We start from the raw sequence: 24562 nt of genomic DNA on the forward strand, positions 1-24562 counted from the left end.
AAGGTCATTTCAAGGTCAACTTTGTTTTTTTAAATAGGAACCCCCATTTTTGACCCCGGATTCGGAAAGAGCGGGAAATTTTACGTCCAAAACGGTATTTTAAAATTTTTTTTCATGGCCTAGAGAAGGTCGATTTAAGGTCAAATACTTGAAAAACTGCCTAAAAGCGTTTTTTTAATTTTTAAGATATCGAAAAATGACCTCTACAAAATTTGTTCAGAATAGAGTGGGCCACCCAATGCACCAAAAACCTTTGACCTTTAACCTCATTTTGAAGGTCATTTCAAGGTCGAAGTGTTTTTTGTAATGGAAACCCCTCTTTTTGACCCCGGATTCGCACATAGCGCGAAACTCAACACAATACCTTATCCAAACGTCGGATTTCGCGCTATGTGCGTATCCGGGGTTAAAAAGAGGGATTTCCATTACAAACAACACTTCGACCTTGAAATGACCTTCAAAATGAGGTTAAAGGTCAAAGGTTTTTGGTGCATTGGGTGGCCCACTCTGTTCTGAACAAATTTTGTAGAGGTCATTTTTCGATATCTTAAAAATTAAAAAAACGCTTTTATGCAGTTTTTCAAGCATTTGACCTTAAATCGACCTTCTCAAGGCCATGAAAAAAAATTTTAAAATACCGTTTTGGACGTAAAATTTCCCGCTCTTTCCGAATCCGGGGTCAAAAATGGGGGTTCCTATTTAAAAAAACAAAGTTGACCTTGAAATGACCTTGAACATGACCTCCAAGGTCAAATCCAAGGTCATAGAAACATGGCCCCCTCAAAGTTGAGTAACTTTTGTCTGAAACTTTTTTCGATAAAACTCACTCCAATCTAGATATCTGAGTGGATCACTTAAAATGGGCCACCCTGTATAATACACATAGAGGTATGTGGTTGCGTTAGCTCGTTAAATGAAAAAATTCGACGGGAAATCAACGACAATGAAACATTTGTAGAGTTGAAAGCAGCATGAGTGAGAAACGAATTACTATCCTGTAATTATAGCACTATTTGTATTATTTATATAATACATGGAAAGGCATACTGTAATATGCGGTTGCGTTTACTCGTTAAATGAAGGAATTCAACGGAAAATCAACTAAAATCATGGAAAAAATAAAATTATAGAAAAATTACGCATGATTGGTCAAGATACAAAACCTCATTAATAACTCTGCGCCATTTAGTTTTTGATAATAAAACCATTCCAAAATTTGAATACTCCCAGATCAGTAGAAATTAAATCTGAGTAATGTTTGAATTCGGTTTTTTAGAAATGAACGCGTCACCAATTGATCTTTTAGGTTCATCTATCGTTGCAATGAGGAAAATATTGTTTATTTCCTTAATAGATAATATTATGATCGTGTCGAAAAATTGCATTTGATTTTTACTAACGTTTCAACACTGTTGTTTCTATAAAAGCCGAATGCTACACAGATTCGATTTCTTTTGATTTGAAAGTTTTTTGCGTCGAGTTATCAATGAGTATAGTTATCCATGACAATCATGTGTAATTTTGTTATAATTTTGAAATTATAGAAATTCGTCAGATTTTTAAATAGGAAACACGTTTGGTTTCTCACTCTCTCTTTCTCTCTCTTTTAGAACTAGCAGTGGTAGCTTAAAAAGAAAGCTCAAATGATGGATTGAATAGCTCCGAGTTCCGTTAAATGAGAAGCGCTTAATCGTATTCGAGTCAGGGTCGTGAGACAGGTCCGCGGCCTCTACGAAAATAGGCGTTGAATCGTGCGGGCGCGTACTCAGCTGCCTGACATTGAATATTCAACGGACGCCTACAGAACCCTTCGATTGATGGAAATTTATGCTCTGTAAATAGGAATTCATTATTTTCTACGTCATTTTCAATCAAGTTCGCTTTATTGTCGCCGCGCGCTGCTTCACCCTTTATAGATATCAAAGTTCGCACCTTTCTTTCATTTACGAATAGTTTCTCGCGATGTAACAGACGTCAGTTGCTTCCAAGCTTCACATTCATATCAACGAAAATTTGAAAATATGAAAAATATACTATTTTAATAAACTCTATGTTTCTCACATTATTCTTCTTTTGTCCGTCAAAAATTCGTGAAATTTTTAAGTGATGCTGGGAGAGTATTGATATATAGAAAAAAGTCTTCCAGGCGATAGTAGGAAAAATAAATATAGATAAATAAAAAATTATTATATGTGTATACGTATTGTACGCGCTTAATGTATTTATTTACTTTTATTTATTCCCCAACCAACAATTTTCAAACAAATTTGTTACTTGTAGTATTGATATATGTATATATAAGTTTATTTCAGTGTTTTACATTTTTTAATTATGTATAATACCAAATATAAGTAATAAAAATAAAATCAAAAAATAATGTATTTAATCGTTCAACAATCTATTTCTCTAACTATCACTGATGCTTTCATATGTATACATGAAATGGTGAAGTTATATATATATATATAGGTGGAGTTACACATATACACTGTTTTTTTTATTTACTAATTAATTTAATAATTATCTAAATGCTCAATCTCTTATTTATTTATCTCTGTATATTACCTTAGCTTTTTTCTTATTTTCCTGTTATTTTTTTTCCTTTGTATTTTATTTATTTATCTTTATTTTATTTATTCTAAGAACTAATTTTTTGATACACTTTGCAACTTTTGAATTATTATTTACTTGCTAAATTGATTTTAGATCTATCCTTTTTTTCTCGTAATTTTCTATTGGATGTTCTAAGTAATCGTTATTTTTTTCCACATAACATTTTTTTATTATACTCCATTCCCTAATATTTATTTATGATTTTTCAGGTTCCTTCATCTGATTTTAACTGCTTCTTTATAGTTTTGGTAAATATTTGACAGATATTCCGATCTTCCTTCAGTTACTTTTTCTTTTTATTTTCTGTTATACTTCGAGTTTTGATTTTTATCCTTCGGATAATAACTTTTACTCCTTTATTTTTTTCTTTACCCTTTACGTGATTGCATCTGTGTATATTTTGTATGCTGTTCATGTCATAATTCTGTACTTTTTGTGTCTTTTGTGTTCCTCTTTTAATAATATACACGATACCCAAAATATGTATAAATAGGATAAACAATTCATACGTCATAGTCATTATATTTATCAAGTACTCAGGTGGCATCTTAAATCTGGCTATTTTCGCTACGTTGTCCAGGCTTTTATTTGGCTTTTTTTATTTTTGTGTGACAATATTTTTTGAAACAATGAAATATGTCATGTGATTGGATCAGATGGCAAAAGTCGCAGACTTCAATGTAATCGCGTAAATATTGTCGGTTAACATGGGCATGAATGTATTGACCGCGAAAATACATTGCTGAAAGCTGCAGCTGTTCATTTCTATTTTTAAACTGTTGACTCGTTAAAGCGTGCCAAAATTTTCCAACCGTTCGATACTTCCACAGTATAAATTGCACAGTTAATTGAACTTAGTTATCTCTCTTCTCAAATATCAGCTATAAAGTGTACTTGATACAATAATGAAGGAACAACAAACGTTATTTGGTCAAATAAATAAGAGAACATATACTTTAGATTCACCAAATTCTGTAGCATGTAACTTGCGTTAATAAATTTTTGAATGTACTCGCATACAATTGCTATTACGATATAAATTTGCCGTCCACTATCGATGCGACAGCTTCCTTTTAATTTACGCCGAACCGAGCCTCTTTTGCTCAACGCCTGTCCACGAATTAATATCGCAGCACGTTACTTTCAAGACGCTCTATTTTCCCGAGGACGACGACACCCGAAATACCTAGACTCTGAGATGAATCGGAGATCCAGAATCTTATAGCGTTTTTACTATTTTCCTTTTCTCATCGGAATATCCTATGGGGTAGAGCAATTGTGCCAACGATTTATCGTTGTACCAGAATAGTGCGAACGAGTCACTATTACTCAAGTTTTACGGATAAAACGATAAATCACGAAATTACTGTCAGTACGATTTCAATCAACGTATACAATAACCTGACACTCTTATGTTCTACAAGTTGCCAAATGTATCGAGTTTTTTATTATCTCATCTCTATTCCACTGTCAGTTAAACGAAATTACAAGCAAATAGTTAGTGGAAAGAGTTAGTTAGGAACAAGATCGTGACAATAACAAATTAATTTGATAATTAATAACAATTGTTAATTTTATTAAATAAGTTGAAAGTTGACGTGATCACGCTTACAAATTTTTAATACTACAATACAATTTACGATTCTAATTTGAACGGCAATCGGAATTATTATTTTCGTCAAAGGCCAGAGCGATTTTAATAAACTCTTTCTAATTTGCGGTTGTTCTTACTAGAAAAAGTACGTCTTACTTGTTTTTGGATATTATCATACAATAATCCACCGTTTGTAGAGTCGTCTTCCAAATATTATAGCGAAATATTGAAATTCATCTCAATTTTATCTCAAATTCTGCAGTAGACTCGCAGGTTCAAGGTCGCTGTGGTAGTGGACAATTTTTAGTTATTGGTGTGCATGTGTGTATTCTCGAAGTAGCCGGGAGATCTCTTCATTTTGCTTGCTGGAGAATCCTCCTGTACTTTCCTCGTCGGACACCACACACTTGTTACCTTGAGACTGTCTTAATTTCTTCTGACTCTCACGTTAGACTCTTTCTCCTTTTAAAACCTCTCTAAGGGGATTAAGGGGCGCTCATAAGCGATCTTAGGCAGAAATTTGGTGCGCACAATGTCCATCTATAGGCGAGAGACTGCTCAATACCCAGCAAGTCAGATTTAAAATCTCATTGTTACAAGACTTCATCAAACGCTTGGTGAAAAACGTGAGCTCGAATGCACGTTTTCCACACGTTGTGAAAATTACCGTGCTTGTGTGTGTATGTGTGCGTGTGTATGTATGCGTACGTGTGTGTGTAATATATATAACATGTTCAGGTAAGAGAGTCAGTTTTCATCATGTGTACCTTTCAACTTTCGTTTCGTTCCGGCGTAAAACTCGCAAGAGAGAAAAATCTACTTTTCCGCACTAGTTGGATATATACTGTGTAACATACGCGTAGAGATCAAATTTTTTAATTTGTTATATCTTTTAAATAACTTTATTTAAAGAAGAATTGCTCTCCGTTTTAGGAAAAAATTGTTGACTCGAAGCAAATGTTTGAAGATAACAAGTATAGGGATTTTGTTTGCTGCTAACGGAAAGGTAAACGCGCAGGTGCACAAAGTTTAGCTGGAAGAGATGCTTGCAAATGAAGTTTATTCGTAGTAAAGTAGAAGTTGTCGGCGTCAATTGAATCGCGAAAACGACTGGTGGTAAAAAGTAAACAGTAGCAGCATTATTAACAAGTAAAATGTTAGGGAAAACTGCGGGAAGACGAGAACAAGAAGATAGCACGCGCCACTGAAAGGAAAATGGAAAGCATCCTTCCTTTAACCGCAAAGGCAATGTCCAAGACCAATTCACGCCAAGAGAATTTATTCGGCTGTCGCCTTGAGCCAAAAGGCAAAATATAAAGTAGTAACTTTATGGATTTCGGCTAGCCGAGGCGAATATGAAAAAGCCGCAATATACGTGATATCCCTATCGTAGGCTAACTGGACGACTAACAAACACGACAGACTATTCGACAGTTAGCGAGAATTGTTTCTATCTATAGACCACATTCTATTTATCATTGGTCTTTTCAAAGCCTATCAACGAGCGTACACTGTTTTGCTTTTAACTCGTTTCCCCGCATTCTCTTGAAAGTTTTTTAACAAAATTTGCAAATAATGTTTAAAAATGGTTAGCGACATGTTTTTATAACAACGACGTTATATTACGTTTTGCTATGCTAATTATGTGTAATTTCGTAAATTCAAAGTGAATAATGCAATGGAAAAGGATTAACCGAAAACACTAAAGACTGCAAGTTCACGTCGCATAATCAGAAAAGCTCGGATCACTATGCATCCTAAGAGTTTTATAATCAAATGATAAAAATTATTGATGATGAAGTTCGTCGTACAGTAATCTTTAAAGAAACGAAATAATTTTTAGAACTTTTACAATAACAGCTATACATTATTAGTGGTAAGGTTGAATTTATAATATCGCCCGATAAAAGAAAATAATCGAAGTCATTTGTATTTGTAAACGGCAAGTTTTCAAATTACCGAGATATGCAGGTGGTGCTGCGGTGGTATCATTAATTTTCGCGATATCGGCAAAAAGAATAAGCATCGGCTCCGGTAGCTGGCTGAAAGGCGGTCAGGTAGTCGTCAACTCAGACGTTGGGATAATGAGCAAAGCACGTATGTGCGAAAGCTGTTAGCTTCTGCAAAGCGGAAGAAGCTTGACAACGATAGACCAACTTCATTTATGGTTCGACCGCGCTGGTAATTCCAATTTTGCTCGAGTTCGTTAAATGAGTTCGCTTCATTGCTTTGATGAGGGGTGAAGCAGGCTGAGAGTGTGGCGATGTTTCGTTCAGAAGGAGAACATTTTCCGCATTGAATAGTTGAAAACTCATCCGAGCTATACGCGTTAGTTCAGAAAATTTAATGGATCTGCTAATGCATAGGGTTTCAATTTATTATTTAAATTTAATTCTATACTAAGCAACAACTTATCTTTTTTATACTTCATTTTTCAGCGCGTAGATTTGAAAATACGTTTTCTTTATTCGAAATTTCAGCTGACAAAGGAATAGAAATTTTAATTTATACGAAGTTTCCATTGTTTGAAATTTAGTTTTATCACCTTTTTCATTATTGTTTATTGTTGTTATTGTAATTGTTAGTTTAAGTACCACGTTCATTTTTAACACTGCAGAGGTCCACTAGCTATCTTTATACATTAGTCTTGGTTTTCTATAGCTATAAATGGCATGCAACTAGCTTTCATTATGACTATACATATATTTCGATATGGCGTGGGATTTTCGTGTCTAGAATGGTAGGTAATGATTCAACCGAGCATTGATAAACAAATTTTAAAAAATAATAATAATTTAGCAGGTTTGCGTCTGGACTTCTTCGGTTTAAGAATTGAGCCGAGAGTGATGCCCTTAGTGACAAGGACAGTTAGCGTTTTTTTGGGAATCTCTGCGCAATACAGATGCATGCTTTTCCGCTCTATTATATGTATAAAAAATTATGGTTGAAAAAGGCATGCGAGTACGTACCTTTTATGATAATAATATTTTGTACTGTTTAAGACTTTAACAGAATCATGGAAAAGTTTACAACTGAGAATGTACAAGTTCGTCAAAGCCCTCAGCTAACTGATTTTGACTGCAATAGTCGCATGGACTAATATCCTTATTTTAAAAGTAGAAGAGTTGGAGGAAGACTGAAAAGTAAGTGTCAACTGACATCGCGTTTCCTAGTCTATCAAGAAAAAAGACGTATATTCGTATTGACGTTTCCAAAAGTCATAAACAATACGTAGCATGACTGCAATTTCGCGTAACGAGACCCATGACGAGATTGAAAGAACAACGCTACTTTCATTAGTCTATAATTCACCAAGACTCCGGAGAATAACTTATATTTCAAACAACAATTTTACGAGTAATTAAACAAACTATATAAGATATTGAAGACATAAAATTAAGAGAATAAAATAAATAGAATTTATTACAAAAATAACGTAAAATGAGCTTATAGAAGTATACAAAATGACATCAATAAAACGAAGACATAAAGAAATATATAGAGAAAAAAGTAAACAAAGATGAAAGCTAAAAAAGCAAATGATAACATAAGAGAAAAAGTATATTTTGTGATAAGTGATTCGGATGTGCAAGGATAGTAGAGCGATGCAGTGACAAGGAAATCGACGTAGTTTTGTAAATCTGCCAATTGTTCGCTTTTCGCAGGTCGTTGAATCTATTGTGCAATCGACTTCCGGCTCTTGTCTCGTGCTCTTTGGAGAGACGTGCAATTGCGCACTAACACCAGCTATAGCAGCAGTGTAGTTGTAAAGCTGGGCCACTGAATCAGATAAAGCTGGGCCAAACCGAAAGTCTGTTAACAGCGTCTGCTCTGGCGTTGTTTTGCGCTGACAATATTGTGCGTACGGTTGATCCCATTGAAATTCGTGTTCTTTTTTTTTCTTTATTTTTACTCGCAACTCTATCCCGACAAAAAGCCAACAAGAAAAAACAGCAACATCAACAAAAATACACTGCGCGCCAATACAAAACGAATCGGAGTTGCTGCCGTTGCTTTTCTTCCGCTCTCCTTTGCTTCTTTTTCTGCGTTATAGACATTTTCAATGAGGCACGAGATCAATGAAAATGTAGCACAGGCCTTCAAAGATCTCACATTTTATCGTACAGTTAACTCCAATTATTAACTTTTTATAGTGTTGTTGTTAGATAGTACAGTATTAAAATAATACTGCACTATATAATGAAAATTAAATTTAAATAAGAAAAATAATAAATTGATAATAATAAGGAAAAATAAATTTGAACTCATTATTTAATGACAAAAACAATTTTTTAGTAAAAGTGAATATTTAAATATTAATAAATGGAATATTGCAATGGCGTTAATTAATGACATGCATCCACAAAGTATCGCCTGACTATAAGCTGATCGTACTACTTAGTGAGGTAGGCGAAATGGAACTGCTTTTCGTCAGCATCGTGTCATCCCGGGACAAAAGATATTGCATTTCGGAATTCATTCGCACTTAGTATGTTAATTGACATTCACCTTGTGTAACGTGAATTTAGAGATAGTAGGTGGTTCTGATTTACGCGGGGCATAATTTTGATTGAAGACGAAGATGATCTAGTTTAGCAAGCGATTCGTACATATGTAGTTCCAACTGTACGAAAGAAATGATTTGAATGTAAATCGAAACTTCAATCAGCCAAAACCTTTAGTCGATTGAATGTCTGCGGAGTTGCAATGGCTATTATCGATAGGGCGCAACTTCTACTCTGCCACGCCCGCCAAATAGTGCAAGTACAGCCGATCGACAGGAAAATTGTGGCGATGCTTGCATTATCAGGTATCCCGGAGAGCCCGAGAGCGTGAAAAAGAGAGCGAGAGAGAATGTGATAAAGTGAATCCTAACGATCTGGTGGCCCTACTGAATAATTCGTGCGGATAAGCTCTGCACGCGCCAAGCGAGTAAAGTTTCCCTTATAATAATCCCAATCATCTTATCTCCTCTCGCTCGTTTCCGATCGCTACATCAGGCCGGTAATCGATTGCATTTTCTCCATTTGTTCAGTCGACGCTCATGTATACACTTCAATTTATAAGAGATCTTATAAATTTTTTACGAGATCTTAAGTCCCGTAAATAACCTAGTCGCATGTATTTTAGTGGCAAATCTGTTTGTCGTAGAGATTTAGCCGATTAAACCCATTAGAAAACTGAAACATTTGCTAATGGCAACTCGAGAGTTTATTATCTCTTAATGACTTTAGTTGCAAGTCAAATTCATTTGCATTCCTGTTCTCCATTTATATGTTTATGTATACATTTGTTTTTCTAATACATTGTTACGTAACAACAGTTTGTAAATATCAAATGTAACATCTGTGTATACTGGTATTAACAGGATGATCTAAAAAATACATTAAAAAAGTAGTAACTAATAAGCATCATGAAGTAATATTTGTTTATATGCTTAATAATAAACTTGGTTATATTAACTATATGTGAATAAAACTAGATATTTAGAATTACTTTTATAAATTAACAAAACCAATAGTACGTAGATACTGCTACAAATATACTATACGAATTACGGAAATAAGGTAAAGGAAGGTGCTGGAATAATTATTTTATACTCCCTTCAAAATTTACAAAACAAACTTCTAAAAATAATTAATAAAAAGAAATTTATAAACAATGATCCAATGCGACTGTATCAAAGTCATGCACTAGTCATCCTCTAGTTGTCATTACAATGAACTTTATTTATTTTCATTTATTTATTTATTTATGAAAATAATATAGGTAAATTATATAATTGTAATAACTATATACATATATTACAAAAAAACATATTGGCTAGTTTGGAGATAAATTTTCAATAGTAAAACACTTCTTTGGAGATAAGTTTTCAATAATGATGCTCATTTTCAAACTTTCCATTTATTCATGAAAATGAGATATCGCATGAATTTTTGAATGATAGCTACCCGATTTATTGAATTTTGAATGGAACTACTGTTTTTTTGGCATGAAAATGTAATGAGCTCTATTCAAGATTATTTAAGAATATGAAGCTTTCATAATTTATTATGAAATTTTGTCATAGTTCGAAATTGGGTACACTTCAAGGGTATTTTTAAACATTAATTCATTTTCATATAATCTACGTACATAAAAAATTATAATTTGATCACACACAAAAAGTCTTACTGTTAACAGAAATAAAATATTTTAAAGTGAAATATCTTAGCTTACATATTGCCGAAATGATCGTGCGATAACTTGTTTCATACAAGAAAAAAAAACATTCAAAGCTACTTTTAGAAGCTTCAAAATAAGCTGTCACACATTAAAGAAAACATTTTCAAATAAAAGTAATAGCAACTTTGAGGTTTATTAGGGACACTTTGAGGTTAAAAAATTACAGTTGACATTCTTGATTTATCCATTATATCTAAATTTTTACCTAATTTTGTAAATATCCTTAAAATTATCAACTTTTTTTAAGTGAATATTATCACATCGAAAAAAAATTTTTTCGACACTCCGTGCGCAAAGTACGTCTTTCCCGCACTTGTATCGTAATGTACTATTATCAACAGCCGCTAATCTCATGTCATAGAAAATATGTTGCAGTTTTTAAAACCCTAGTTTCATTTTCTATAAAATCATTGGATTTCGAGTAATTGATTATTAAAATTAAAATGAACTTTTTTGTTTTGATCGACGATTACTCTGAGCCAAATTATAGCACGGAAATTTAAAATAATAAAATCAAAGCTGATTCAATTGTCTAAAGGAGTTTTAAAGTTGTATGATAGAAAAAAATTGTTTGAAATTCATTGACCATTTTAAAGACGTAGAAAAATTTAGAAAAAATTTTTTCGTAGATTTTCCAATGACTACTCGAAAACTGGCTATGCTGAAAAATTTTACGGCTTAAATCTCAAAACTTGTAACGGGACTTTTGTTCAAGATATTTTGAACAGAAGCCGAAACATAAATTTGTTTATATGTTTGTTTATATTTTATTTATATATTATAACACTACGCTTCTGCATAGGCGCATCCAGGATCCAGCTGCTTTAGGTTGCCTTTTTCGTTGAAAGAGAAATCGGCCTGCGGAGAATGTCGTGAGCTACGCGAAGATCAACCGGTGAATAATCGAAAGGAAACGAGGCACGAATGTTAGAAGAGCGAGTGGTTAGGTTAATAACCGGCACCAGCTTCGGGTAAACAGTAGTTTATATTGACAAGAGGGAAGTTAATACAAAATTTAAATTGTAAAGCGCAAAATTCGGCGCAAATCGAGCGATGCGCATGCGTCTGGCAGGTTAGTGCAACACGGGCACTCGTAAACGCGCTATCAAAACGAATAGGTGTTGCGCATGCGCTGCGCAGGCCGACGGAATGCAAGCTTACGCCGCGTTATGAACCGCCGCTGATAGAAAGCGATCCGGCGCGCCGTATGCGAACGCTTACTCCGTCGCACATACACGACGCAAAGAAATGATAATGTGCGCCCGACGCACTAGTTGCAGTAGGAAGCGGATCAAATAAGAGTTATACAAAGCAAGCGTGAGGAGAGAGAGAGAGAGAGAGAGAGAGAAAGCCAGGTGACACTCTCACTAAACTCACCCGGATCTGGTAGCGCACACGCTTCGCGAAGCTGGACCAATGCGAAAACAGCCCGACACAAATAACATTTTATAAAAAAAAATGATCACATCTCACGTATGTATAATTGTACTTCTCGAAAAAATAATTATTTGTTATTGTACCATTATATTTCTCATAAAAAATAAAAAATATCGTTATCGATAATTCACCTCCTATTTATTCGCATAAAAGACATAATTAAGCAAAAATAAATTCACAGAAAAATTGTACCTTATGTAGTCTAAATTGTACCATCAGTACAGTTCTATAAATTTGTTTCTAAAAGAAATAATAGGACAATTACAAAGCTCTACGTCTGCGCAAAGTGCATTTCCGGATGACATCCTTGTACGTTGTAACAATTAGTGGTAATTTGTAATTGTCCTATTATTTCTTTTAGAAACAAATTTATAGAATTGTACTGATGGTACAATTTAGACTACAGAAGGTACAATTTTTCTGTGAATTTATTTTTGCTTAATTATGTTTTTTATGCGAATAAATAGGAGGTGAATTATCGATAACGATATTTTTTATTTTTTATGAGAAATATAATGGTACAATAACAAATAATTATTTTTTCGAGAAGTACAATTAGACATACGTGAGATGTGATCATTTTTTTTTATAAAATGTTATTTGTGTCGGGCTGTTTTCGCATTAGTCGGAGCTGGCTTGCGTATGCGCTTCTCCTCTTGTAGGCGATCGTCTTTTGGTTCATACTAGGGTCCTCGTTTCAATCCCCCAGCGTCGCACTCTTATTGTTCGCCCTTCTCATGAGGTGTATCCTTGTTGCCGGTTGAAAGCTGATTGTCTTATCACCCTACTGATCGCGCCTACTCTCTCTTTCTCTCTCTCTCTCTCTAAAATAATCGCATCTCCGCGAGGTTCGCGTTGCGCGCTTAATATCGACTATCGAATGATTGACGTGTCACTTACCGGTTCGCTGATATCCGCGCTGTAAACATCTTATACAAATAAATACATAGCAATATTGTAACGATCTTCAACTCCCGTATAAGAAATAACACGAAATAATTATAAAAAAATGTAACTTTATTTACTACATAACCCTAGTGACACGATTTAAGGCTACCCGACAACTAACTAACTTTACAACAACAACAACTGCTTGGCAACCTTCTGATCTTCTTTTCTTGACGTTCGACTGTCCGACATATAACATTATCTCCTCTTCTTTCAGATTATCGTCCCGACAATCTCAAAACTGAAGGAAAGGTTGTCTTCTTCAAGCGGGTTGATCCTCGACTCACCATGCCAAAGGACCCGTCTCTTGAAAAATTAACCTCTTCTTCCAAATCCAAGTAAAGATAAAATCCTCTCCAAGCGGGCTGATCCTTCGCTCATGGCCAAAAGGGCCCGTCTCTTGAATAGGCGTTCATCTCTGCTTTTGAAATCTTGAAATCTTCTGACTTACAAGCGGCCTGATCCTTGACTCGATCACCTCATCGAAGGGGCCGTCTCTTGATAGTAGAATAATTTCATAATCATCGTTATCATCGTCATCATCATCATCATCATTATCATCATCATCATCATCATCATCATCATCATCATCATCATCATCATTATTGACATCTTTTTACACGCCGTCAACATCGTCGTCGCATCATCTGTTTGGATAAGAGTGGGGAATTGACACGTCGTGGATCTGCATCTCTATCCCTGCTCCGACATTCGTCCTGTGGCTCACGGAAAAACCACGACTCAAAACAACCGTGAGCAGAGCAGCAAAATCGTCACATTCAATTGTCAGCCAATCGATAAAATGGAATCTTCTATCTCCAATCAATCGAGCAAAGCCTAATCGTCTACTTCTAGGAAAAAACCTCACATCAACTAATAGACAAGCGCATCAACATGTATAGAGTGCTCCCAATGACCTCGAACACCAAACGACTTTCAGATCTGTAAAATCGAAAAATAGTGAGAGAACAAGTTTGGTGTTATTTCCAGTCACTAGCCTCGCCAAAATCCTATCTAGTTAAGATACGTGACTCGCGATAACTTAACCTAGGAAAATTTGACTACCATCGACTACGCTTTACAAACTTAACCTGATCTTTCTCATTAAATTACGAAAATCACAAATAATCTAACAAGTAACCCTAACAATCTATCTAAAATATAAAAATTGACTTAGCTGGTTTTCGTCCACGCCTAAAAAAATGCGGCTACTAAAGCAATACTGTCACCAGCAGTTTTTATTTGAAATGGTACTCGAAGCGGTGTTCGTGGCGTTTCTCCGGACATAGTAGTCTTCAAGAAAATCTTCGGACGAGCCCCCAAAATGTAACGATCACCAACTCCCGTATAAGAAATAACACGAAATAATTATAAAAAAAAGAATGTAACTTTATTTACTACATAACCCTAGTGACACGATTTAAGGCTACCCGAAAACTAACTAACTTTACGACAACAACAACAACTGCTTGGCAACCTTCTGATCTTTTTTTCTTGACGTTCGACGGTCCGACATATAACAATATTACAAATATATTTATTACTGGCTTCGTAGAGGGAGAGAGACATAACAAACTACAAGCCGTTAGTTATAAGCTACAATTTTCTTTTTTTCTTCTATACGACCATTTCTCTTCGAATTATCCCTTGTTGAAAATGACCCTAAAAATTTGGTACTTGTATTTTTTTATATTCCTTAAATTTTATGAGTAGTGTATATATATATTCTAAGATTTAACAATATTTTGCCCGGAAAATTTGTATTCTCATGTACTTCCAATATAAGATATGAATTTCGGCTGAACTTTTTATCTAATAAATGTGTAAGTTGTTTCTAATTGAATTTACCTTATTACTTCTGTTGTTAAGAGTTATCTTTTATCCATTTTTTTTAACTTTTATTTTTCTGCTATTTTTGTTCACTATCATGAGTTTATTTGGTAGTTTATTGAAATGAGTAACAGTCATTATATAAACCTTTTCAATCTATATTTTCCTTATTCTTTTTAAGAGTTGTAAGCTGTTATATCTTCTTTGTTAATTTTTTTTATTGAATGTTTTGTTGTTGTTCCTTATAAGTGGTATAATAGAGACTGGAAAAAGAAAGCTTGTTTAATGTTAAGTTTTCGTCTGATATAAAGTGGCTTTTATTTACTATTTTGAATAATCTAGTCTGTAGGTTTCTAAGTCCTATTTTCCTTGAATAAGCTCTTCCCCATGCATTCCATAAAGATAGCGCTATAAAAAACCTTTTAATAAAAAATTCTTAATTTTTCTGTACTCATATTTCTTGATAATTTATGGAATATAAAGATTAGATATATGGTTTTATTATACAAATGTAGAAAATGTAGGTCCCATTTCCTGTTAATGTGAATTATCATACCTAGATATTTTATGTTGTACACTCGGTTTATTCTTTTACCTTGTATATTTATTTTTAATTTTTTGGCGTTGTTTGGGTTGAGGAGTGAAATTAGGTGAAGTTAGACTACATAAATTTAAGATTTATTGAAACTATAAAGTAACAAATATTACTACTCTAAATTACAGCTAATAGAGATAAAAGTTATAGTTAAACCAAATGACACTAATAGTAAAGTACAAAAAGATCGCTTATTGTATGAGCTTCTGCAGACAACTCTCGCACAAAAAAAAATGGTAACGCTACTTTGCCTAAATGAGAGGTCGAACGGTTCTGCTCGATGCGCGCTGAACGAGTCAAAAAAAAGACTTCGGTTTTCCCTTTCTCGCTTTCCCATTGTTTTCCTTTTTTTTGCAGCTCAAGGGCCGTGGGGCATTGCTTGTTTTCGCTAGCCGCTAATGCTGGTGTTTTAGCCTGCTGTCCCACTCGCCTCACGTGTCTCGATTGGTTTTCAAGTGGGACCCACGGCCCCCGCTCTTGATTTTTTCAATCTTCCAGTCTTTATCTCGAGATAAGATTCGGATATACAGGTTTCCGATCTGCTGGTTTGATTCGCAAACTAACATCAGTTCTGGCAATGCGCATGCTTTACTTGAGCTTATGGACAGCAATTTTCGTTCACAGGTGCAACGTTCAAAATTTCGAGGAACTCAACATCTCGATTTATATAAAATTCCTATTATGAACTCGAAATTATGTCAGCACGCATCACGCAGAATCGCACGCACCCATCCAAACTTGCAGCTCGACCTCCCCCCTTACATTCCTTTGCTTTCGGCGCTTATTAGTAATCTTAAAATTAATAAATTTGGTGCTACTGGCTTACACATTTTTTAGTTATTTTGAGAAGTAGAAACGTTTCTGAAGTCGCATTTCTCATTGGATACAAGTCTTTACATATTTGTCATAAAACGAGACGGGAAGGTCTTTTATTTCTCGACAAAAGGTCTGCGGAAACTCGAGAGAAAACATGTGTGCGCTCCGCGGTCGACGTCGGGTACTGATTTTCTTACAGGCAACGCTCGTTGATGCGGTCGTAAATTATTTCTCGGCACGCAACGTGCTTTCAAACGTCTTATAATTTGGGTATCGAGCGAGTAGCGGTTCAAAAATGCGGTTTCGCGTAAGTCTGAGAAAAACACGTCGCAATCGTGCAGTATCTCGTTCGCGCGTGATTTTGGTCTGATTATTTTATCATTGTACATAGATTTATTCATCTGGAACAGGTGTACTATTGGAATTGTTACCAAAATCGATATAAGCTGTTTCGTCAATGTTGAGTGATAATTTATTCAATACTGATCAAAAATCTCCAACTGTATATTCATATTATTTTCTACATCATGCCAGTTCTCTCCGATTGAAATGATGTCTGTGTCATCTACAAAAGAGAGTATTATGCTCTCGGGCAATGATAGCAGCATAGTATATTATTTTATGTAAATTATAAAAAGCAGTGGTCCTAGGATAGTATCTTGTAGTACTACTGTATACACTATTATAGTTTATCTCTGCAAATTATTTAGCTTGACTTTTTGTTTTTTTGTTGTATAAATAACTCTTAATAAGATTATGTACTTATTACGTACTACATACATAGTGAAGTAATAAAAATCCCCATAATTAAAAAAATGATGTATCCAATCAGTAGTTATATTATTATTACAAAAATATTTAATAGATTACCCAAAGAACTGAAAGTTTTATAAGGTAATAAAAATTGGTCAACAAAAACTAAATAAAATGGATTGCAAGGAATATATGAAAGTTTTCATGATAAAATTCAATTATATTTTTATTATTGTATTTATATTACTTATATTAAATTTCTTTTTTTTTAGATTAACTTTATAATATTTAAGTTTTTATGTATATATTTCTATATAACTCCTACGAATTAAAGAAAATATCCTAGTGGTTAACACCAGTGAACCACTAAAATATTAAATGTAATTCTATTATTTTTGAAATAATATATGCATTCGGTAATATCATTGTTTTCTAAATAATGTAGATTTTTTATTGTAAAATCGTATCATTTATGTTGTTTCAGCTCAGGAAGGTAATGTTCTGCGAGTGGAATTTCGGGATAAATTCGATCTTGAAGAGGAGGACAATTGCAAGTATGATTTTCTGGAGGTACGTGACGGTGCATATGGGTATTCGAGGCCCTATGGTAATTATTGTAGGGCCTTTCCTTTCCCGGAAATCACCTCGAGCTCGAGATATCTATGGTTACATTTCCACAGTGACCAGTACATAGAGGGTACTGGATTTCGTGCTGTTTACAGTGAAATGCCTCGACCAAATAGTAAGAAGCAATTGCGATACTAAAAAGTGTTTATGTAATTTTCCCGGCTAATTTCAACAAAATTTTGTGATATAAATATTTGACTTTACATAAAAATTAACCCATCATTAGGCGTCACTTTAGCCTACTACTGATCCCATAAAAAATGTATACAACTTATTTCAATTATTAATCGATGTTTTCAAGTCAAGACTAAGGAACCGAAACCATGTGTGATACACATAACGCACCACACGGAGTACGTAATTAAAACATCGTCAATTGAGAAGGAGAAAAATGAAGCTATCGAACAGGGAACAGAATTAGATTGCTTATGGAATATAACCGTAAAAGAAGGCTATAAGGTAAACCAATTAATATTGGCGGTTATAAGCGCGATTATTATGGAGCTTTTTTTATCACATTTTGCTGTTAATGTAATATTGAAGAGATTGCCAATGAAAACGATACATCGCTTCCCGTGACCTTACATCACGTTGCCGATTGAGACATTTACCCTTTAGAAATTTATTGACGCGTTGTTACCGCAGTAACACAATAATCCACTTGTTAACGTAGTATGGTGTAGGGAAATCAATTTGGCATTTGGCAGTTGGCAACAATACAATTTGGCAAACAGAGAGAGAGAGAGAGAGAGAGAGAGAGAGAGAGAGAGAGAGAGAGAGAGAGAGAGAGAGAGAGAGAGAGAGAGAGAGAGAGAGAAACAAACCATGTAAGAGAGAGACAGTCAGAGTGAGAGAAACAGAGTGAGAGAAAGAGAGAGAGAGAGACAGACAGAGTGAGATAAACAGACAGAGTGAGAGAGAGAAACAGATAGAGTGAGAGAGAGAGAGAAACAGACAGAGTGAATGAGAGATAGAGCGAGAGAGAGAGTGAGAAAGAGACAGACAGAGTGAGATAAACAGAGCGAGAGAGTGTGAGAAAGAGACAGAGTGAGGGAGACAAAGAGAGAGAGAGAGAGAGAGAGAGAGAGAGAGAGAGAGAGAGAGAGAGAGAGAGAGAGAGAGAGAGAGAAAGAGAAAGAGAGACCAAGGGAGGAAGAACTTGTTGAATCAAAACTGAATGAAAAATTGCACTGAAAAGTTTTCTTTTAACCAGACTACAGAAGTTTTTAGTAAATCCTCTTGTAATGAAAAAATTGTAATAAGAAGATAGCCTTTTATGAAAAAAGTATTTTAGCTTGGAGCAAATGAATTTTTTTGTTACAATAAAATTCTCAATAAGAGTGTTTACGAGATGAAAATTTTCACACGTTAACAAGAATTTTTTTGTGGTAAGAGAACTTTTCTCAGTACAGTATGTCGAATGAGATAAAAGAACTTAATGCCAGTACACAGAAAATATTCTTACTATTCCTGACATAGTTGAAAAATGATCTCCTTTTATGAGGACAGAAAACTTCTTACAAGGAGAATGCTTGTGTATGCAAAAAAAATTCAGTTTAAATTAAATGTCACTTTTTATACAAGAGAACGTTTTCTTTCTTTGAACGGATCTATAAGTGTCCTCGAGCCGGATTCCTTGTTTGTCCTCCTTTAATTCGTTTAGGTATAATGTCCACAGGCGAGGATCAAAAGGATTCTTCTTGATCCAAGGTGGTTTTCATTAGAAAAAGTCTCAAAGAGAATTTCTTTTACCTCAAGAAGATCCTCTTGATTCAAAATGAAGTATTAATACAAGAGCCTACATATATATATTATTTTACGTGACGTTAATATAAGTCTATCTTGACGTTACTTTAATTTTCAGATTCAAATATCGTTTATATCATTCAATCTGGATAAGCCAAACGAGTGTGATATCAACTATGTTCAAATGTACAACAAGGAAGCGAATATGCCGCACAATCCCAAACTTATTGGTAATTTTTGTGGTAGCATTGCTGACCTTGTGTCTAGCGAGGGCAACGAGGCGTACCTGCGATTTTTTGCGACAAAAGCTGCCATAAATAGTAGTTTTGAAGCCCTCATAACAGCAACGCGTGAGAAACCACAAGGCAAATGTATGCCACACTTGTTATGTCTAATTCCTTCTGTCTTCGACGACTATGTAAATGTTTGTGTATATTATTTTCAAGCATGCGACAACTCAACTGAATTTGACTGCCAAGACGTGTGTATCGATAAATCGTTGACCTGCAATGATCATTACAACTGCCGTTATCGGTTTGACGAGGATGATGAGATTTGTAAGGTAAGACGTTTTAAAAATAATCGATCGATTCGATAACAGTAACACGCAGCCGCGATACGATTAAACATGTGAGTTGGCGAACCTCGCAACCAATTAATTTAGCGTCGATGTCTATCGACTTTTTGCCTGTACGTCTAGTTCCGTTCTCTCTGCTTTCGATTTTATGGCCTTTCGAGAGAAGAAGAGAGCTATGTATACTTGGCACGCCACCAGGACAAGCGATGCCTGCACAGTCGATTAATCACAGCAGAGAAATAATTTTACCTCTCTTGCGCTTCTTTATTGTTGAGCTTCGTTCGCTCGTATGGCATTTGATCTACTTGCAGATTGTCGCCTTTAGTTCTTTTCGATAGTTTTCTGCATATACGTATCTCTAAATATTTTTGCCTATATGAACTGTTCGAGCAGCCTTTTCTGGGTTTCTCACATTTGTCACACACTCCACCCAAGCGATCATTTGAATTTTACATTTATGCTACTTTTTAAGTTTATTCAGCTATGTTTTTAACTTTAAATATTATCAATCATTTTTACCCGTTGAGTCGTTAGTCTTACAAACTACAATTCACGCACTTTTTTTTCATTACGTGAGAAAATTAATGAAAACAACACGCTATGTACAGATATGTATGAGGTCAATATCATTTATTCAGATAATTACAGTAAAGTTATATTATGCAAAACTTAATAACAAGGAAGTTAAAGCTTGAATATTTCAAATAATCAGTTTTAAGATAATATCATTTATTGTCCGAAAAGAGAAATCATCATCATTTATCATTTTTTAATAAATTGTCTGACTGCCAGGCAAGTTGAGAGAGAATTCGTTAAGAAACATCTTAGTAAATAGAACGTAGAGGAAATGGAGCTAACAGTGTTCCGTAACTGCATCGATGAGGCTCTCGACGATGTGATTAGATTAGCTGGGTTGTCTCTTGGAAGGACGGGTAAGGAAGGGAAGGCAGGTAATTGTTAAGCAGCTAGCTTGATCGGAAAAGAGTTGGGTCAATTTAAAAATGTCGCAGTTTCCGCACGCCATTAACGAGCTTGATAATCGCACGTGATGCGATCGACCTTATGCTAGCCGAGAGCTATGATAATAGAACAGGAAAGCTCTCCAGAGCAACGAGGCCCGTAAAAGGCGCGCTGAAATTTTAGTAATGAGTTGAGAGAGACGAAGCAGCAGAGCGCAGAAGAAACGGCAAAAGGAAAACTATTTCAGGTACTTCCGGAAATCCTCTACTTCATTCTCGCTTCCGCGAAAAGGTACCATGGTAATGGAAGATCTCCTGGTTGCTTGCAAGGAGGTATTTAAAATCCGGTTATCTTTTGTTTCATCCCTGATTTTGGTAATTTTCATATCTTCTGGCTCCTTAGCCATTGTAATGACCTTATCCCTTCTTCTTTTGATCCTATTTCACTCATTAAGTAGATTTAATATTGCTATCCACTTGTGGTGATAAATAACGTCCTACTTTAACGATGTTACAACTATAAGTAACATCGTTACTTTTGCTAAAAGTAACCAAAAGTACGATATTAAATAACAACGTTTAGTACTTTCTCAGTAGTAAAATGTTGGCTTCTTTATTGCCGCTAATTGTATCCGAACACTTTAAATTATGTCAATGCATAGTACATTATGTATATTGAAGTTGTTAAAGAGGCGGTGCGTGAATGAAGGATATTGCAGCACGAGTCGAGGCTAGGCAAGCACAAGCTGAAGACCAATACGTTCTGCGAAATGAGGATAAATATTGCAAATATCCGCAAAAGACTCCTTAGGTGTTAATGATGCATACTACGACCTTTGTCAAGCATGTACAGACTTTGTGATTTCGTTTCCGCAAAAACGAAACTAAATTGATAGATTTAAAAATTTTTTAAATCGACATCTAAATATTGTTCACAATTCTGTCAAGTTTAAGGCTGACAAGAAAAGTCGAAAAATTGACGCTTGAAATTCCGATGTAAAATAGTTTTTGCGAAATAAAAAGTAGGCACTAATACAAAGCTCATGAGACAAGTTAGAAAGTATAGCTTCGGGCTAGAATAATTAAAGGTATATATACTCGTATGTGGTTGAGTGAGATTTGACACAAGGCAACGCCGAAGTGACCACAGGCTCGTCAATTTCAGCTGCTTGGTATGCTAGCTCGTTGAAGAGGCCAGGGCGGAGCCTGTAAGTATCTTGGTCGCTCCGTTTCTGCGAGCTAATTTTTTTTCACTGTCGCTGCCGGCGGTAGCTTGATCGTGCTGTAGCAAGGCTCTCGACAACGAAAGCTCTCGTCTCCACTTCAACAAGTTCGACGGTGACGAGGCCAGAGTAATTATATACTCCTTATTAGGTTGTACGTCGATGTCTTATCCGATGTCGTTAGTGGCTGGCTGATCCTCCTTATTCTTGCCCTGCCACTTGAATAGAGTCTTCAATTTAGTCGAGTTTACGGCGCAGTTGCGATACGGATTCTACTTTGATCACACTCTTCGATGCATTTTCAACTCGGCTTTCCTCCTTCTCGAATGTCCACGAAACAGCAATCATTAGTTTCTAAATCCACGAAGTGATTTTCCTGGAAAATAATTTGATTGCAAAAATCGCTCGAACTGGTTATGAAATATAATAGCCGTTACTAGCTTTTTCCTGCAAGTGCCATCACTTTATCACATTTTTACCAATACCTTTGTTTCTAAATTACGAATTTTTCGCAAATTGTCGTCTGCATGTCATATTCGACGACAAGCTACACAGTCTATGAGTTATTACAGTTACGATCGAATAATTCGAATGGTGCATTTGAAAAATATTCCGGTAATCTAGCGAGTACGTGCTAATTGGCTGCGGCGTCACAGTGACCGTAACCACCAGCGCAAAATGATTCACAGGCTGCGCACGTGCATAATATCTATTGTAGTTGCCAGCATATCTATCCGCGTTGCGCGACATTGCAGCCAGCGAAGAATATTCGGCTGTGCAAGTAAAAAAGAGAAGCTTAGGGTGCTGGGAACGCCTGATCGTAGGCATCGACGACACCCGAATTGAGAAACAATGCTAGTGTAGTAGGCACACGGGATGGCCCGTGAATATAGTCATGAGATTGTCGGAGAGGAGGCTGGGGCGATAGGATCGCGGATGTAGCCCGTAAATCAGGCGTAAGTAAAGTATAGAGGGCGCACGATCGACTTGGCGACACAATGGACAGGCAGCGGGCAGGTCGCGCGTAACTCAGGCTTTACGCGCGAAGCCAGGCAGTAAAGACTGTTTACGGTCTGGCGCGCAAACTTGAAACCGTTAACGACTCCGCAGCGCCCATTGGAATAATCAGAGTCGCGCAAACTTGACCGGCGCGCCGCTCGCCCCTCTCCCCCACGTACGACTCGATAAATAGCCTGCGGATAACTTGGCCGGTAACGCGTACGTCAGTCCGCTAGGCAAACGAACGCGCCTGCAGCCTGCCTTAGCAGTTCGCTCTGCACTTGGTTATGTTCAATAGGGTACTTCAATTGTTTATTCGCGTTGCAGAACGAGGCCAGCAGCTTGAATCTCAATTCTCAACACGTCATCATCATTCTCGTGGTCTTCTCGTTGCTTCTGTCCGGCCTGTGCTTCAGTTGCATCTACAATTGCACGAAGAAGCTCATACGCGATCATAAGATCATTAAGGTGAGTAAAAACTCCACTGCTCAACTGGGCTATTAGTTTCACCGTTACGATCGCAGCGCCGCACCTTTGTGCGCACGTCGTACGCTTGATAATACTGCGACGGCTATACGCGAACTCCTTCAGAATCAACCAATATCGAAGCCGCGCGAGCGCTCAATTTTATGGGTCTATCGTGACGTGCTTTTTATGACCCGCTCGCGCTTTGCGGAAACACAAAGGCTCTTACTCGTTCACGCTGACGCTCGTTTTCCTTTTGTTCACAAGTTACCTTCCTGCAGGATAATACTGCTAGAATAATATATTGCTTGAGCATTCGACATTTTCATATTCCTTATTGGTTACGGTTCATTTTCCTGGGAAAGTTGACCGTTTTGCAAATCACTCGAGGGAAGCACTGATTGTGCTTCGTCATAAATAATTTCATACTAAATTCAATGTTTCCATAAAAATTTTTCATAAATCCTTTTTTGCGTATAATCCACGCAATATCAGAGCAAACTCACTGCTGGATAATGGTATTGTTCATTGATTTAGTTTAGCTAGCGTACTTGATTAGAATCAAATATGCGAGCCGTCGAGAGCGAAACTTTTGCCAATGCTCTCTAGTGAATATCACGACCGATCTATCATTAGTAGTAAGGACTGTTCGTTACGTTCGAATAATCAAACGTCGCTTTCCCAAACTGGGATCTCAAGTTTCTGTAAAAATTCTGGGTAAACGGAAGCGAAGAAGAGCTCGATGGGCCATCGGCGGTGGGCCGCGTAATTGATACCAACGGCAATTAAAGTAAATACGGGCGTGTGAAAAGTGGGCAGCAGGCAACTCCCCGGGGACCTTTGTCTTCGTTGGCATTGTTTATCCCAGCAGCGCGCGGACGTGAAAAATGCGTTAAAGTCATTAGCAAATATAAAAGAAAATAGCGCGTTGGATAATGGAGCGTGAAAAGCTGACCTCCCCCCCCGTGACGGCGCTCGCCACGCTTTAAAAATACACGCCGCGGATTTGTTTCGGCAGCGCGCATCCCCTCGCAGCTCGCGCGCTCTGTCTCTCTCGCGAATTCTATTACTTATGATAAACGGCCGAGGCACAGCGCGAGAGAGCGTGAGCTGTGTAGCCCGGGAATTACAATGAGTACACGCCCCCCCACG

At 36.2% G+C, this 24562-nt stretch overlaps 1 protein-coding gene across 3 annotated transcripts in view; it reads left to right on the forward strand.

The window, feature by feature from the left end:
- The window catches only part of LOC131664055 (uncharacterized), a 102569-nt gene that overhangs the window by 74021 nt on the left and 3986 nt on the right, over positions 1-24562 (forward strand). For all 3 annotated transcript variants that reach the window (XM_058934907.1, XM_058934908.1, XM_058934909.1), the window contains 5 exons: positions 17299-17556; positions 17743-17900; positions 19306-19558; positions 19634-19749; positions 23273-23413. In XM_058934907.1, the coding sequence (XP_058790890.1) occupies positions 17299-17556; positions 17743-17900; positions 19306-19558; positions 19634-19749; positions 23273-23413 (926 nt within the window). The remainder of the gene's footprint in view (positions 1-17298; positions 17557-17742; positions 17901-19305; positions 19559-19633; positions 19750-23272; positions 23414-24562) is intronic.

The sequence above is a fragment of the Phymastichus coffea genome, unplaced genomic scaffold, assembly GCF_024137745.1.
Source record: "Phymastichus coffea isolate CEN01 unplaced genomic scaffold, Cenicafe_Pcof_1.1 PCOF00040, whole genome shotgun sequence".
In the NCBI taxonomy this organism is placed as follows: Eukaryota; Metazoa; Arthropoda; class Insecta; order Hymenoptera; family Eulophidae; genus Phymastichus; species Phymastichus coffea.